Source organism: Zonotrichia albicollis, chromosome 25 (genome assembly GCF_047830755.1).
Source record: "Zonotrichia albicollis isolate bZonAlb1 chromosome 25, bZonAlb1.hap1, whole genome shotgun sequence".
NCBI classification, from domain to species: domain Eukaryota; kingdom Metazoa; phylum Chordata; class Aves; order Passeriformes; family Passerellidae; genus Zonotrichia; species Zonotrichia albicollis.
Window position 1 is genome coordinate 5219704 of NC_133843.1, and position 16125 is coordinate 5235828.

Here is a 16125-nt window from a genome sequence, read left to right on the forward strand (position 1 = left end):
GTGCAGCAGCTCTTGGAGGTCTGTGTGTAACCTAGTTGGAGAACTACTCTCGGTAGAGCCTTGGTGCATTTCTCCCAAAGTCTGCTTCTCACAGAACATACCACATTCTGTAAGCCCCTCACCTGGGCCCACCAGCACTAGAACTGCATCTGCTTTTGCAATATCCACAGAATCATAGGATGGGAAGTTCGTAGGCACCACAGCAAATCATCTGGTCCAAGCTCCCTGCTCAAGCAGGGTCATCTTAGAGCACATGGCACAGGATTGTGCCCAGATGGAATATGTGCAGTGAAACAGTCTGCACGCCCTCTGTGGGCAATCCAGCCCTGTCCTTGGTCATCCACATGAGAAAGTTCTTCCTAAAGTTCAGCTGGGACTTCATGTGCATCAGTTTCTGTGTCCCAGCGGCTGGCGCCACTAAGCAGAGCCTCAGTTCCCTCTTCTTGGCATTTTCCTTTTAGATATTCACACATTACTGAGTGCCCTCTCACCCGTCTCTTCTCGATGCTAAACAGGCTCAACTACCTCAGCCTTTCTCCTTGAGAGATGCTCTCACCAGCCGTCCTCGTGCAATCCAACACAACGCATGTTCATTACTTAAAACACCCGAATCAGACTTTTCGTTTTTCCGAAAATTGTTCGCTGGCGGTTCCGCAGGCGGGACGGAGCGGTGCTGAGGGATCGGCGTGCTCGGAGCAGGGGCCGGGGCGGCGCGGTGCTGAGGGCTCGGAACAGGCCTGTGGCGGCTCGGTGTGCTCGGAGCAGGGGCTGTGGCGGAGCGATGCGGTGCCGAGGGCTCGGCGTGCTCGGAGCAGGCGCGGAGCGATGCCGTGCCGAGGGCTATGAGCAGGATCTGTGGCAGCGCTGCTCGGCTCGGCTCGGGCGCGCCCTTTCCCCGTGGCGGCGGGGGCGGCCCCGCTCCGCCCGCCCGGCCCTGACGCGGCCCGGCCGTCACGGCGGCCCCGCCAATGGCGGCGCGCGCAGGCGGGGGCGGCGCGGGGCCCTGCGCGCGGCTCCCGCGCCGGTGCGGTCGGGCGGCGGCGGCGGCAGCGGAGCGCAGGTGGCCCGGCCCGGCGGCGGCCGCTCCGCTCCGCGGCGGGGCGGGATGGAGCGCGGCGCGGCGGCGCTGATCCGCGAGGGCTGGTTCCGCGAGACGTGCCGGCTGTGGCCCGGCCAGGCCATGTCGCTGCAGGTGGAGGAGCTCCTGCACCACCAGCGCTCCCGCTACCAGGAGATCCTCGTCTTCCGCAGGTGCGGGAGGGCCGCCCGGGGCGGTGGGGGGATGGCGGCGCCGGTCAGCGCCATGCGGTGGGGCCTGGCGGCGCGGAGAGGGGGCGGGGGAGCGCGGCCCCGGCCGGCTCCAACCCCGCTTCCCCGCTCTGCCCAGCACCACCTACGGCAACGTCCTGGTCCTGGATGGGGTGATCCAGTGCACGGAGCGGGACGAGTTCTCCTACCAGGAAATGATCGCCAACCTGCCCCTGTGCAGCCACCCCGACCCCCGCAAGGTGAGCGCTCCCCGGCCCGCCCCTCAGGGCTCCCCCAGCCCCCGCAGGGCTGCCGGGGCCTGTCCTGGGCCGGAGCGGGCTCCGGGCCCCGCGGTTCGTGTCCGGGCAGCCGGGCCCGCAGCGCCTGCACGCCGCTCTCCTTGGGCCCTAGAGCCGAAGTTGCCGCGGGCCGAGCCCGCTGACAGCCCACGCTGTGCCCTCTTCCCTGCCAGGTGCTGATCATCGGCGGCGGCGACGGGGGCGTGCTGCGGGAGGTGGTCAAACACCCGACCGTGGAGTCCGTGGTGCAGTGCGAGATCGATGAGGTGCGTTGGGCTCCCGGCAGCTCGGGGCTCCTGGGCGGGCTGCCCGGCAAGGCAAAGCCAGCCCGACTTCACATCACCCTCGGAAGCTGCGCCTTCACCTGCTGTCTCTCGTCAGCACCAGGCGCGTTTGCTGCTGGTTCTGCTGGCGTGACAATGACAGCGCCACCTCTCTTTGCCTTACGAGTCATCTACGTGGCAGCTGGCTGCCTCTTCTGTGTGATTTCTTTCACACACACACGATTGAGGCCCTTCCAGGCAGTCGTGGGCCAAGCACGGGATCTGGAGGAGTGCCCTGGCTCTGTGGAGGTGCTGCTGTTCCCTCTCCTTCACTGCCGAACAGAGTGCTCCCGGCAGAGGAGGGTGGCTGCTTGCCTGAGCAGTCTCTTGCAACCAAAATCAGGAAATAAGCAGCAGGGATTAGCTTCTGTGATAGATGGGCCAGTTGCTTTAGAAATGGTTATAGTTTTCTGTCTAGTACAACAAACTTGGAAGAGAGGAGGTCACTACCAATTAGAGCATGTTGGGGCTTTGGCTTAGTGATGGGGACTGTCAGGATGTGGGTGCCTGCTGAGAATCAGCCTGTGACTGATAACCTGTGTGCTCACAGAGCTCTCCAAGTGACAGTCGGTGTTAGGATGTGGGCTGGTAACTCTGTCACACCACTGAAGTTTGCTCTTTCCCCAGTCCTCTCAGCCAGTTCTATTTTACTTTACTCAGCCTTTTCTCAGAGAGTTTTGCACAGAGTAAAGCTCTATTAAGAACAGGAAATTCTGCTATATGAGATTGTGTGCCCTTTCTGCCAGCTAAGCAGGCAAACATCCCTGGTTTTAACAAGCCCTGCCTGACACCAGCATATTTTTTTGATTTTGCCAGCTGTGAGAAGCTGCTAGTGTTCAGTACAACTGCAGTGGCTGCCTAATGATTTTAGAGAGAAAACTTTATCTTAATAATGTCTGTAGTTCAGAGATGGGGATATTTCTCATCTTGCATTCAGAAACTTGCTAGCATGGTTTTACTTAGGAAGAAAAATAAATTGATTTATCTGAGATCACCTATGCAAGTGACGTTCTGTAGGAAAAAGGAGCACAGAGCAGTCTGACCTGTAATCGTATTTGCTCAGTTCCTCAGAGAGCTTTTGAAGCTCCAGGTTTTTGTTGAGCTTGGCATAGACAGGACAACAGTGTCACTGAACCCTGAGGCTGTAGGAAAAGGCTGAGAGGAGCTGGCTGAAGATGCTGGCAGCTTTTGTGGCTTTCACTGGCAAATCAGGCTCGAGCTGAAGGTACTGAAGGAAATGACTCATTGTGCTGTTCTTCAGTCCCAGCTGCACAGCACTCTGAGGAGCAGCTTCTTGTGAGCCTCTGACCCACTTGTGCTCTCTGTGTGTTGCAGGATGTGATCCAGGTATCTAAAAAATACCTCCCAGGGATGGCAGTGGGCTATTCCAGTGCTAAGCTGACATTGCACGTGGGAGATGGTTTTGAGTTCATGAAACAGAATCAAGAAGCCTTTGATGTGATTATCACAGACTCGTCTGACCCCATGGGTAAGAATTCTAGCCATAAAAGGGCACTGTTTTCCACATACCTCCTTCATTTTTTTTTTTTATTCTGCCTACCTCTTGGAAGTTCTGCCAGCCTGCTGAGGATCCTTTCAAGTGAAAAGATTGTTGCCGACTTGGAAACCATAAAATTGTATCAGCAGGCCTTCAAGCCAGCTGTTACTTTTCTCTCCTCAAAATTCAGCTCCAGCAGCTATTTCCTCTGGCAGAGTTGTTCCCTGAGTGGAAGGGCAGCTTTGCACGTGTGCCTGCTGATAAAGCAGTGGCTCACACACTTGGTGTAGCCCCTGCCCTGAAGATAGCTGGGGTGAGGCTGCTGTATTTCTGAAGGGGGAAACTGAGGAACAGAAGAACCAAATGTAGATATGGCACTTCATTTTAGGAGCCCATCAACAAGTCTGAGTCACCTTCAATCTTGCCCTAGTCAGCACAGAGAGAGGCATCTCCAAAAGGCAGTTTGGAGCAGGAGTTCTGCTTTACAAATGCTCAGTGAAGCAAGAGGCAGCTGCTAAGACTTTGTTTAATAGGGGATCTGGGCTTGCTATTTAGCAAAGCTAAAATCCTGACTGTTTTGCCCTGCTAGGAGTTCCCCTAGGCTCAAACATTTTCTTTATTCACCTTTCTCCCAGGTCCTGCAGAAAGTTTGTTCAAAGAATCTTATTACCAGCTGATGAAGACAGCGCTGAGGGAAGATGGGATTCTCTGCTGCCAAGGTGAGGAAGGTGCCCCTGGGCAGAGGCTGATGCCAGAGCTTCACATCCCAAGTGTGAGGCACAGAGGGGACTCTTCCTGGGGAGGTGAGATGCAGGGAGTGAAACGTGTCATCTCCCAGGGAAAGCTGTGGTTTTGATCTCTGTCAGCTCATTCATTATTGGACTGGGCTTAGCAAAACTGGCATCAGGGTCTGTGAGATTACCTGAGCTGGACAGGTTGGGCCTTGGAACCACTGCTCACCTGGCACAGTGCTGTGCAGAGCAGAGGGGCAGCTCTCACACACTGCCTGCCTTTCTCCCTGCAGGTGAGTGCCAGTGGCTGCACCTGGATCTCATCAAGGAGATGCGGCAGTTCTGCAAGTCCCTGTTCCCGGTGGTGGAGTACGCCTACTGCACCATCCCCACGTACCCCAGCGGCCAGATCGGCTTCATGCTCTGCAGCAAGAACCCTGTGAGTGCCTTTTCCTTTCCCTACAAACCTGCCTGAGGCTGTCCCTTGCAGAACTTGAGTTATGGCATTCAATTCTCCCAGCTGTGGGGCTTCAAGATTCTAGAATTCTTGATTCTTGAACCCTGTGAGTTCCTTTTCCATTCCCTACAAACCTGCCTGAGGCTGTCCCTTGCAGAACTCGAGTTATGGCACTGAATTCTCCCAGCTGTGGGGCTTCAAGATTCTTGATTCTTGAACCCCGTGAGTTCCACGCACCTCAAGTGCCCTTTTCCACTCCCTACCAGCCTGTCTGAGGCTGTCCCTTGCACAACTTGCAGAACAATTCTCCCAGCTGTGGGGCCTCAAGATTCTAGAATTCTCAATTCTTGATTCTTGAACCCTGTGAGTTCCTTTTCCATTCCCTACCAGCCTGCCTGAGGCTGTCCCTTGCAGAACTCGAGCTATGGCATTCAATTCTCCCAGCTGTGGGGCTTCAAGATCCTTGAATTCTCAATTCTTGATTCTTGAACCCCGTGAGTTCCACACACCCCAAGTGCCCTTTTCCATTCCCTACCAGCCTGCCTGAGGCTGTCCCTTGCAGAACTCGAGCTATGGCACTGAATTCTCCCAGCTGTGGGGCTTCAAGATTCACCTGGCTCTGCTACCCAGAGCTCCAGAGCTGCAGTGCAGCCTGCTCAGTGCTGAACGATGGGCAGAATTGACCATTTGCTTTAAAAATGGTCATAATTTTCCATCTAGTACAACAAAGTTGGAAGAGAGGAAGTCACTACCAATTTTTTAAGGTTTTGGCTCATGTGATGGTGACTGTTACAAAGCAGGCACTTTCTGAGAATCAGGCTGTGACTGATTTGATGATACCTTATCATCCCTAAAGATAAATGAGGGAGCAAGCCAGACCAACTAGAGAGTGCACTTAGAAGCACAGCAAACCTTTAGGATCTCTGTTTTCACCCCCAAAGAACTCTCCAAGTGAGAGTTGGTGTTGGGATATGGGCTGGTAACTCTGTCACACCACTGAAGTTTACTCTTTTCCTAGTCTGCTTCAGTGTGGCTGAAGGGAAGCCCATGCCTCCCCAGAACTCTCTTGAGGGGAAAATAAAAGCACCAAAGCCACCACTATGCACCTGGCATCATAATTCTGCATGAAAGGAACAAATGTAAAAAAAAATAATACCTAAGATAGAGTTGGACAAGCCAGGGAGCACAGGACAGATTTTTGCAGCATCATGCTAGACAAGGAAACTGTCCAGTGTTTTAAGATGGTTTTTAGATGACGTTTAAGATAATGTTGAAGGTTTAAGAGGATGTTTAAGATAATGTTGAAGGTTTAAGAGGATGTTTAAGATAATGTTGAAGGTTTAAGATGGGTTTGGGGTGCCAGCATTGCTGCTGCTGCACATGGTTAACCCGGGATGCTGGCAGCATGCACCGTGCCCAACATGGATTCTCCTTTGAAGAGCAGAGCCTTGTTCCTTGGGTGCTCATCACACATCTGTGCCATGGCTCATGCAGTGTGACCTCATGCACTGACATCTGTGCACAAGTGCTGGTCACAGGAGTTACAGAGCACAAACCCCAGCCCTTGGTGCTGGGGCTGTGCAGAACCTTTGGCCTCTCACTGAAACAGAAAGTTATTTGTTTTCCTCTGAGTCATCTCAGTTCTCTGCCATGCATCAGGATGCTTGTCACACAGCCTTTGGCTCCTTATTTGTTAAAAATGAATATTCCAACTTAATAATTAAGGATATTATTAAATAATCAAAATATAAATTTGGAAAAAGCCACAAGTGATTCAACTCTGAGCCAGATGATCAGAGTAGGGGAACCCAGGATTTGGTCTCTATCACACCCAAGTCCCCATGGGTTTCCAAATGTCATTTCTAAGGGGTTTGTTTTATACAGTATTTTGGGCTCTGCAAGGGGCCCTTCTTTAGCATATTTTAGGATGTTATTGTAGCTTTTCTTTCTTGCTGCCACGTTTCCCAGACTTGTGCATAATTGCTGGAATCCTGTCAGGTGGAAACTTCCTGGCATAAACTTCTGACAATGCCTATCAAATGCCTCCTGCTGGGGTCTTGTCAGACAAGAAAATCCCTTGAAATCTCAGTTTCTGGAGACAGTGTCTTCCTGGTGTTTTAATCTCCATTCTTATCACATAGCCTATTACTGCTTGTTGCCCAACACTGCCTTTGTACACAAAGTGCTGCGGTTTTAATTTCCTTTAGCACTAATTATTTTACAACATATATTACATTATCCAAATAGTCAAAGGTACTGACTTTGCTTTTGCAGAACACAAATTTCCGGGAGCCAGTGCAGCAGCTCTCACAGCAGCAGGTGGAGGAGAGGAGTCTCAAGTACTACAACTCTGACATTCACAGGGCAGCATTCATCCTGCCAGAGTTTGCACGGAAGGTAAGCCAGCCTGTGCCACAACACCTCCCTGCAGGGTGAGACACGAGTGGGAGCAGGATTTCTTGCAGTGCCAAAGATTGCTGTGGGCAAGTCAGAGCAGGACAGCATTTTGTGTGACAGAGCAGAGTATGAGTCAGGCAGGGAAGACTGGAGTTCGTTTAGGAGCTGTTCTTTGGGCTGATGTGCCGTGCCTTGATGACAGATCACTCCTGCTTCACCTACCAAAGCCAGGTCCAAGATGATTTTTACCAGCAATTATTCACATCCCCCTTTGAAAGGGAGCTGGGAATAGTCCATGCAAACTTAAACTTACCAGAACCTTTCAGCCTGGGGCCACAATCTCTCCAGCAGCCTGTGCCAGGTCTGTTAACTGCACAAGCTTGCTCATTTGTAAATTCCCAGACACACTGAAGGGAAGCCCATGCCTCCCCAGAACTCTCTTGAGAGGAAAATAAAAGTACCAAAGTCACCACTATGCACCTGGGATCATCATTCTGCTGCATGAAAGGAACAAATGTCAAAGAAAATAGTATCTGAGATAGAGCTGGACAAACCAGGGACCTCAGGACAGATTTCTGCAGCATCATGCTAGACAAAGAAACTGTCCAGTGTTTTAAGATGGTTTTTAGATGATGTTTAAGATAATGTTTAAGGTTTAAGATAATGTTCAAGATGATGTTGAAGGTTTAAGATGATGTTTAAGATGATGTTTGAGATAATATTTAAGGTTTAAGATGATGTTTAAGGTTTAATATGATGTTTAAGATAATGTTTAAGGTTTAAGATGATGTTTCCAACCCAAACTCTTCTGTGCTCTTCTGATTGGCGTTAGAGGCAGAACTGGTGTTTCACACTGGAAAGCTCCAAAATCATAGATAAAATGTGCTTGATTTCTAGCACAAATGAGAGGGTAAAGAAGGGATTCTCCAGCATAGATCAGTCTTGTTTCTTGAAGGATGGTCTGTATTTCCACATTATTCCATCATATGCCCACTGGGCTGCAACTGCAGCTTCCAGAAAAAAATTCCTTAGAATTTTAGTCATTAGAATTAGAGTGTTGTAGGGAATGAAGGCAAATGCCATAACTGTATTTCAGAGGTGGTGATTCATGTTTCCCCTGCAGCCTGCAGAGCTGGGGCAGGTCCATGCTGACATTGTCTTTGGCTCTCTGCAGGCCCTGAGCGATGTGTGAGACCCTGAGCTGCTTCCTGGCTCCAAGTTGGACTCTGAGATCTTCAGTGACGTGGCTGGGATCTTCTCAGCAGGCTGCAGATTTGCTCTCCACTGTGTGGGATTGTTTAACCCTTGGCCAGCCAACATTCCCTCTGATGTGTTAAGGATGATGGGGCATAAGCCAGATAAGACTATTGAAAAGTCCAGTGACTTATTGCCTGAGGTCAAAACTGTTCTTTCCAGTGCTGGAAATGTAAGATGTCTTTTTCCTTTCATCCCTGCACTCATTCTAAATTCTCCCATCCCAACCACACTCCACACCCCTCCAGCTGATGTGATGTATTTATAACTGACACATATTTCTGTCTGGTGGGCTGGGAACAGTCCAAAGGGTCCCTGACTCAGCCTTAAGCACAGAGAGAAAGAGAGAGAGAGCTTTGTGCACAGTCAGCTCACTCTCTCCTCGTGGGAGCTCCCTGCTGCTGACACTTCTGGACTGGTAACAGGTCTGAGCATCCCACTGCCCTCGTGTGACTCCTGCCCTGCTCTGCAGCACAGCTGGAGAAGCCACAGTGCAAACTGTTGCCATTCACAAGAGATCTCCCTCCAACCCTGATGGAGTAGCAGTATTAAACACCAGCCAGGCATGCTGGCAGCAGTCTTGTGGCTTTTTTTTTTTTTTTTGTTAAAGTTGCTCATTTTTTTAAATTGGTTAGAAACAGAAGTGCTGAGGTGCCAACAGGCTGACTGCTGCTCTTACCTGTGCCCTCAGAGAGGTTCCAAAGAATGTTTATCAATATGGTGATGATAGGTTTTATATATATATATATATGTATATGTGTGTGTATATATATATATATATATATATATATATATAAAAGCAAACCTTAGCTGCATTGCCTGATGTTCAGTACTGATGTTGGGGAGTTGGTTGTGCTGACAAATCTCTCATCTCAGTCATGCTGAGATGCCTCAGGCCTGGGTGTTTGCAAGTCCTTAGGAGGCATCATTATTTCCAATGCTGCCCCCAGATGCAGAAGTTGTTTTTCATTGTACACTGTAAGATGGAGCTGCCTTCACTTCTTTACTTCTGTTCTGAAGATTCTGTCCCCCTGCACTGTGGGAATCACCCTCCCAGCACAACCACTGTGCCATTGTCACTCCCTTGCACTCAATTAAACACTTGGCTCTGGTTAAGGTGACATCAATGTGGGTTAATGTTCTTTGGGGGGGAAAACAGAGATCCTGAAGGTTTGCTGTGCTTCCTGGTGCACCCTCTAGTTGGTCTGGCTTCCTCTCTCATTTATCTTTAGGGATGATAAGTTATCATCCCTAAGAGGATTTGTGGGGTCAGTACTCTCCTGCTTTCTTCCCTTACTGATGGGACTCAAGACTTCTTTCCCAGTGTCTCCTTCTACCACCATTATTGGTGCCGTTTCTTTGAGGTCACAAGGGTTTGCAAAGCATTGCTGAGCTGCAGAGCTGAGTCTGGGTCTCTGTATTCTTGTGTTGAGAAGATAACACCTATTTTTCTCTTAATTATCTGGGTAACTGTCTTCTTTCTCACACAAATAGTTTGGGTTAATGAGGCATTTTCATTGCCCAACTCCTGTGTTTTTATAAGGAGAAGACCAGCAATGGAGCCTGGTTCTAGCTCCCCCTGTTTAAATTCTTGTGGGACCTGAACCTGACTTAGCCCTCCATCCTTGACAGAAATTTAGCTCTGACACTTTCCCCTAAAATGGGAATCAAGACCAGGACTATAGTCCTCAGAGCAGCAGCCAACTGGTAACAAGTTCAAGCCTTTCACCCATCCTTGGTGAGTACAACAATGCCCAGGAGGGAAAAAGCTTCCCCAAACCTGTTGTGGGACTCCACACAGCTCATTATTCCTTCTGGTTCTTTGAGCTTTCTCCAAATACGTGAGTTCAGCGAGTGGCCAGTGATGAGAACAGAAGACAGGACTGTTTCCCATCCAAGTCACACAAGCTCTGTCCACAAGGCCCTGTGTGATTTCTGAGTGATTCCAAGTCACTGCTCCCCCCAGACAGTTCCAAACACTTCAGTGTGAGAAGGCAGAGACCAGTGCCTGAGTGAAGCACTCACACGAACGCAGCAAGAGAGGGAGCAGGGGCTTGTGCAGCTGTAGCTGCTTCCATCTGAGCAGCTCTGACATTCAGGACTTAAAAATCACCCCTGTGTGCCCTGTGAGCTGCTGGGAGGGTGTTTGGCACCTGCAAGGTGGTTGTGTCTGCAGATCAATCATCCCTCCCACAGATTTGTGTCTGAGCTGTTATGCTGCAGGATGTGGTGGCCAAGGGATGCTGGGGCTTGAAGAGACACTGGAATTTGGGTAATGGTCAGCAGGAGGAAACTGGGGGGTCTCATGTAGAACTGAGCACTGACCACTTTTGCAGTGTCTCCAGGTGAGCAATTAAATATTAACCCTTTTCAGAGTTTTAGCTGCCTTTTGCCTAAGGCATGTTGAGCAAGACTGTTCATAAGCAAAGAGTCACAAAGATGATTGCCTAGACGTGCTGCAGTTGTGTTCCAGCATCTCATTATGCCAGGAGTACATGAACAGGGATAGGCCTTGTCCCAGGTAACATAAAATGCAATGTCAGTCAGAGCAGGTGGAGACAAGCAAGGGAGCGGAGCCTTTAGCACATCATAGCCCACGGGATGGGCTTTAGCACATCATTGCTCAAGTCAGTTGGCAACTTTGAACTGTGTCAAACTGCTCTGAGCTTTACTCATTGAACTAACTCAGTTTTTAGAAGCTCAAATGAGAGTTTCAAAAAATTGAGAGGAGGCCGGCTGCTCAAGGCCACAGGCCCCTGAACACCAATGCTGGCCCTTTCCATGGGAAGCAAAACTCACCAGCCCAAGTTCCTGATGTCAGATTGCAGGAGCCACTTGGCACTGTCAAACCAGCCTGAGTTGCCACAGGTGCCAGCTTGGGTCTGGCAACCACCCTGCATATCATGGAATTTCAGCAGCCAGCCGACAACTCCGGGCCATAGGCCCCTGAACACCAACCTCGGCCCTTTTCCCTTTCAAACCAAACTCACCAGCCCAGGTTCCTGGTGTCAGTTTGCAGGAGGCCCTTGGGATAGTCAGGCACCCACTGGAGGTTGTGGCAGGTTGGGTCTGGCAGACAGCCTGAGCAGTTCGGGATTTCAGGTGGCAGCCAGCCCCTCAGGGATCGGAGTCCTCTCCCTCTCTTCACATCCATACAAGTCCTGATCCACTATAATGGATCACTGCACTGCACAGCTGTGGAGAACAGCTCAGAACAAGACCTTACAAGACATCAGAGTGGATGCCACAAGAGAGATGTGACTCCAATGACTGTCCAGCCTCCCAAGTCAAATCTTCGACAGAATTGGCACTGGGCTGAGGAACACAGAGGTCAGAGATGCACAGATGGACACCTCAGTTTCTGAGAGGCCCCTCAAAGGGCTAAAGCAAAAGACATGTGACACAAGACGCCCAAAAGACACACAATGCATGACAGACAAGTGACACGACACCCACTGGGACTGCTCTGCCCTGAGCACCTCAGCATTGTGAGACTTTTCCTTTATGTGGCCTAAGAGGCCACCTCTTGCACATCCCTGCCTCCAAAGCTGACTCAAAAAGCCCTCCCAGCACCTCCCTTTCATCCCCTATTTGGGTCCCAGCCTTTGATTTATCTCTCGGACATCCGAGGATGAGAATCCATGGTGAGTGTGAAGGGAGGCCGCCTCACCCTCTGGGAATCTCTTGCCATCACTTGGCAAGAGATCATCATCTTCTCTTATCATCACATGATCATCACATCATCTTGTCTCTTAGCTATAATAAAGAACACCAAACATCACTGCATGATTTTAGCTGCACAGGGGTTAAAAAACAACAATTCTGCCACTCCCCATTCTCCTAAGGATGCCCAGGCCCTCAGGCCGCAGGCTCAGCCCTCAAGGCCATCGTTGCAGGGTAGGCCGGGGTTAAGGGGAGACAAGGTGATGTGGCACCCACATGAGGCTCCATGATGTTGTCAGGAAAATTAATCCACAAACACCAGAGGTTTTTGTCCAAAAAGGAGACAGAGGAGTCCCTTTCTGGCTTTATTCCAATAAAGGGAGAGGCCATGGGGCATTCCCTGGGGTCTCTCCAATTTTTGAGGACCCAGCCTCCTTTTTATACCAATTTCCCAACCACATTTCCCTTCTCTCTTTCCCCACTGGCTGAGGTACTTGAGAGGTCCAGACTTCCCAAAACACCTGATACGAAAGATTTCCCTCTAATGTTCTACCCTCCCTTTTAATTTTTAATTCTTATGGAATTCAGGCGTTTTTCTTCTCCATTGTTTCTTTCATCTCTCAATGTCTAACTTCATTTATCAGCAAACCTAAAGTTTGTTTTGTAAAAGCAAATATCTTTTTCCATTCATCAATCAGTGAAATCCTTCCCATTGTTTCTTTTATCTCCCAGTGCTGGTTTTGTCTACCAGCAGCCCCACAGCTGGTTTGTAAAGACAAATCCCTCATTCCTCTCAATGGCAGGAACCTGTTCCAGCTTCAGGGGATAAGGATGGGACTGGTTTAGACAAAAGCAATGATTTCCCCTTCCACACATCCACAAAACCAACAAGGAACAGATTTTCAAGAAGACCAAGGCAGAGTTAGCTGTTCCTTTCTGGTTTGTACTTAAGATCTCGAAGCCATGCAAACCTCTGTGGTTTGGGGGGTTTTGTTGGTATTTTCTTTTTAAATTCTTACCTGGGAGCCTGATATATGGTCTCCTCGAGGCAGATCTTATAAGCTCTAGGAGATTTATAAAATAAATTCTATATTTTATAATTTATGATATGTAATTTATATATTATCTATATATTATACCTGAGATAGCTCAGCTACCTTAGAAGGCATAAAATCAGCAGGATGGCTTCTGTGGCAGTGTTGGAAACAGAAAAGTTTTATTAAAAGGCAAAATAACAAAGGTCTTTACAGAGAAAAACCAAGCCAGGGCAAGAGGTTCTTGCTCATGGTAAAACACCCCACAAAAGTTATTATTTCCTTTTATTCTCTTCCTTTTCTAGTAAATTGCTCAGGTGGGACTTTTTGGCTCCTGTCCAATTAGCTATCCTTAAGTTTGAGGTGAAGTCCTCCAGGTCCTATGAGGTGTCTTTTTTGGTAATTGAGGAGAGAAACTTCTGGGCTTCTTTCCTTTTTTAGGAGACAAAAGGCAGTTTTGTCACTCCGTCAACAGAGGGCACATTCCTGTCACACAAAGGAGGCTGAAGAAGAAAGAATGGCCTGGAAAATCCTCTGGTGTTCAGTCATAAATCTCATGGCAATGTTTGTCAGCCAGCCCTTCCCCAGGAAATCTGAGGATCCACTCACACTCTGTTTTGTACAGGGAGCCACAAAGAAAAATACCATCACCAGACATTCAGACATTTCCAAAGAATACCTAAGAGCACAAAACCCTGGTTCCTTCTGAGTGCCAGCTCAGGGCTTACCACAGCTTGTTCTGGACTTCTCGTTTTCCATCCTGTGAAAAATGTGTATTTTATGATTGGCTTTTTGCAAATATTATGAATATGCAACAGGTTATTGCTTTTAAGCGTTAATCCTCTGTTAACGTGGGTCCTTTTGGGGGCTTATTTTGCCCAGAAAGAGGTACCTGGACTGTCTTCCAGGGAAGAATTCCTTCCCAATATCCCATCCATCCCCGCCCTCTGGCAGTGGAAGGCATTCTTCTTGTCCTGTCCCTTCATCCCCTGTCCCCAGTCCCTCTCCAGCTCTCCTGGAGCCCCTTCAGGCTCTGCAAGGTCTCTGAGGTGTCCCTGGAGTTTCTCCTCTCCAGGTGAGCACCCCCAGCTCTCCCAGCCTGGCTCCAGAGCAGAGGGAGCATCTCCATGTGCCTCAGAGACTTCTGACTGGCAGTGACAAGGTTTTGGTCACATCTCCAATGTCCACAGTTACCAGAGGACACTCCCTTGGCACAATCTGCTTTGCTCCTGGAATGCAGCAGGAAGAGAATTCTCTGTGTGATGTTCTGTGAATTCACCGCTCTCTGGTGATGTTATCTCTGCTGTTGACTTATCAGGGTTCAGACTTTCCACCTTCTCCAAAAACCATCTGTGCAGCAGCTGCATTGCTGGAGTGGCACCTTTGTTATTCCTGCAAGTTCCGTGTTGCTCTCTGTGCCTTTGTGTGCTCCCTCACCCACATCTGCTCCTGCCATCTTCATTCAGAGCCAGCACAGCAGCTCTGAGGCTCTGAGTCCACAGGAGATCAAAGATGCAGCTTTAGAGCACAAAAAGCCAAATGATATCACGTGGCATTCACATTTTCTGAAAAATCCCTTCACCCAGGATTTTTCTCCTGGGAAGCTGAGAAGCCTCAGAGAAAAGGAAAACAATTCCTATCTCATTTGCTTCTCCTGTGCTGTGCTCACATGTGGAATGTGTTTGGAGATTGTTTACCCACAGGTGATTGTTCCATTGGATTCTGCTGTGAATTATTTTGACTCTTTGGCCAATCAGGGCCAAGCTGTGTCAGGACTCTGGAGAGAATCAGGAGTTTTCATTATTATCTTTTTAGCCTTCTGTAAGTATCCTTTCTGTATTCTTTAGTGTAGTTTAGTATAGCATTCTTTAATATAATATAGTATAAAATAATAAATTAGCCTTCTGAGAACATGGAGTCAGATACATCATTCCTGCCTTCTAGGGGGAACCCAAATGCAATAATACCAGACAAGGGGAATTTAACAAAATTCTCAGGCAGTGGGTTCAGAATAATCATAAATATTTCTTTTTCACCAACAAATATGCACCACACTTGGTTCAAGCTTCCAAAATAATAAAAAAGAGGTCTTCTAGAGCTGTTAAAAGCCAATGTGGTCATGAGCAAACGGAGACATTAATCCTTGGAAGTGTCACAGCAGTGTCACTGGATGTGCTTTTCTGAAGGATCCGGAAATAAGAGACCCTTCCATGATTAACCTGTTTCTCACAATTGCCCCCAAAACCCTTTTCCTCTCCTTGTTCCCAGAATAAAGAAGTTCATTTCCCTCCACCTGATGTGCCACAGACCCCTCACCACCCTGGTCACCTTGCACAGGATTTTCCAGGTTTTTTCCCAGGAGAGAGGTTGGTCATCTATCAGGAGATATCAAAAAGTCAAAGATCCCTGGGGACAACTAAAAATTCCCAGCTGGGAGACACCAAAGTGTGGGATATTTGCTATTTAAAGCAGCTGAATGCTAACAGGGAAATTGGGATTCACTGTGTCACCTCATCCTCTGGAACAGCAAAGCAGAATATTTACTGATCTGGTCAAAAAGTGTCTCACCATGACGGGAGTGAAAACAACAATAAAATACTTTTATAAAATGAAAATGAAATAAGTAAAATGAAATAAAATGAGTAAATAAATTAATAAATATAATAAATAAAATTAATACGTAACATGAAAACAACAAAATACTTTTATAAAATGAAAATGAAATAAATAAAATGAAATTAATAAATAAAAATAAATAAGTAAATAAAATAATAAATAATGAATAAAAATATGAAATAAAATAAAAACAATAAAATACTGTTATAAAATGAAAATTAAAAAAAAATGAAATTAATAAATAAAAATAAGTAAATAAAAATAAAATTATTAAATAAAATTAAAATCATGAAAGACTTTTATAAAATGAAAATTAAATAAATAATATGAAATTAATAAATAATTTTTTTAATAAATAAATAAATAAAATTAAAACAATAAAATACTTTTATCAGCAGTTCTGATTCCAGTGCCTGATAGTGCAAATATCCCAGACAGAGCAGGACATGGAGTTTGTCCTTCAGGTTCTTGGGAAAAAGAAAAGAACAAGTTAAGCTCCTGGAAAGACTTAAGAGTGTTTATATCTCCAACTTGATATTTTTTATCAGGACATGCAAAATATTTAATGCAAATTCTCCTTGGGTGTGCCATTGCTTTTATGGACT

The 16125-nt window shown here is 47.8% G+C and overlaps 1 protein-coding gene across 1 annotated transcript; it reads left to right on the forward strand.

Moving 5' to 3' along the window:
* The first annotated feature begins 766 nt into the window (after nt 1–766).
* On the forward strand, nt 767–9665 carry SRM (spermidine synthase). Its single transcript, XM_005496639.3, has 8 exons — nt 767–1251; nt 1388–1508; nt 1721–1813; nt 3206–3359; nt 4004–4087; nt 4393–4538; nt 6831–6953; nt 8128–9665. Exons 1-8 carry the CDS (start codon nt 782–784, stop codon nt 8143–8145), a joined length of 1209 nt encoding a protein of 402 aa, XP_005496696.2. The 5' UTR covers nt 767–781; the 3' UTR covers nt 8146–9665.
* The last annotated feature ends 6460 nt before the right edge of the window (nt 9666–16125 follow it).

Coding starts and splice junctions, on each gene's coding strand:
- SRM (XM_005496639.3), top strand. CDS start 782: ATGCGGTGCCGAGGGCTCGGCGTGCTCGGAGCAGGCGCGGAGCGATGC. Junction 1,509..1,720: donor GCCACCCCGACCCCCGCAAG/GTGAGCGCTCCC, acceptor CTTCCCTGCCAG/GTGCTGATCATCGGCGGCGG. Junction 4,539..6,830: donor TGCTCTGCAGCAAGAACCCT/GTGAGTGCCTTT, acceptor TTGCTTTTGCAG/AACACAAATTTCCGGGAGCC.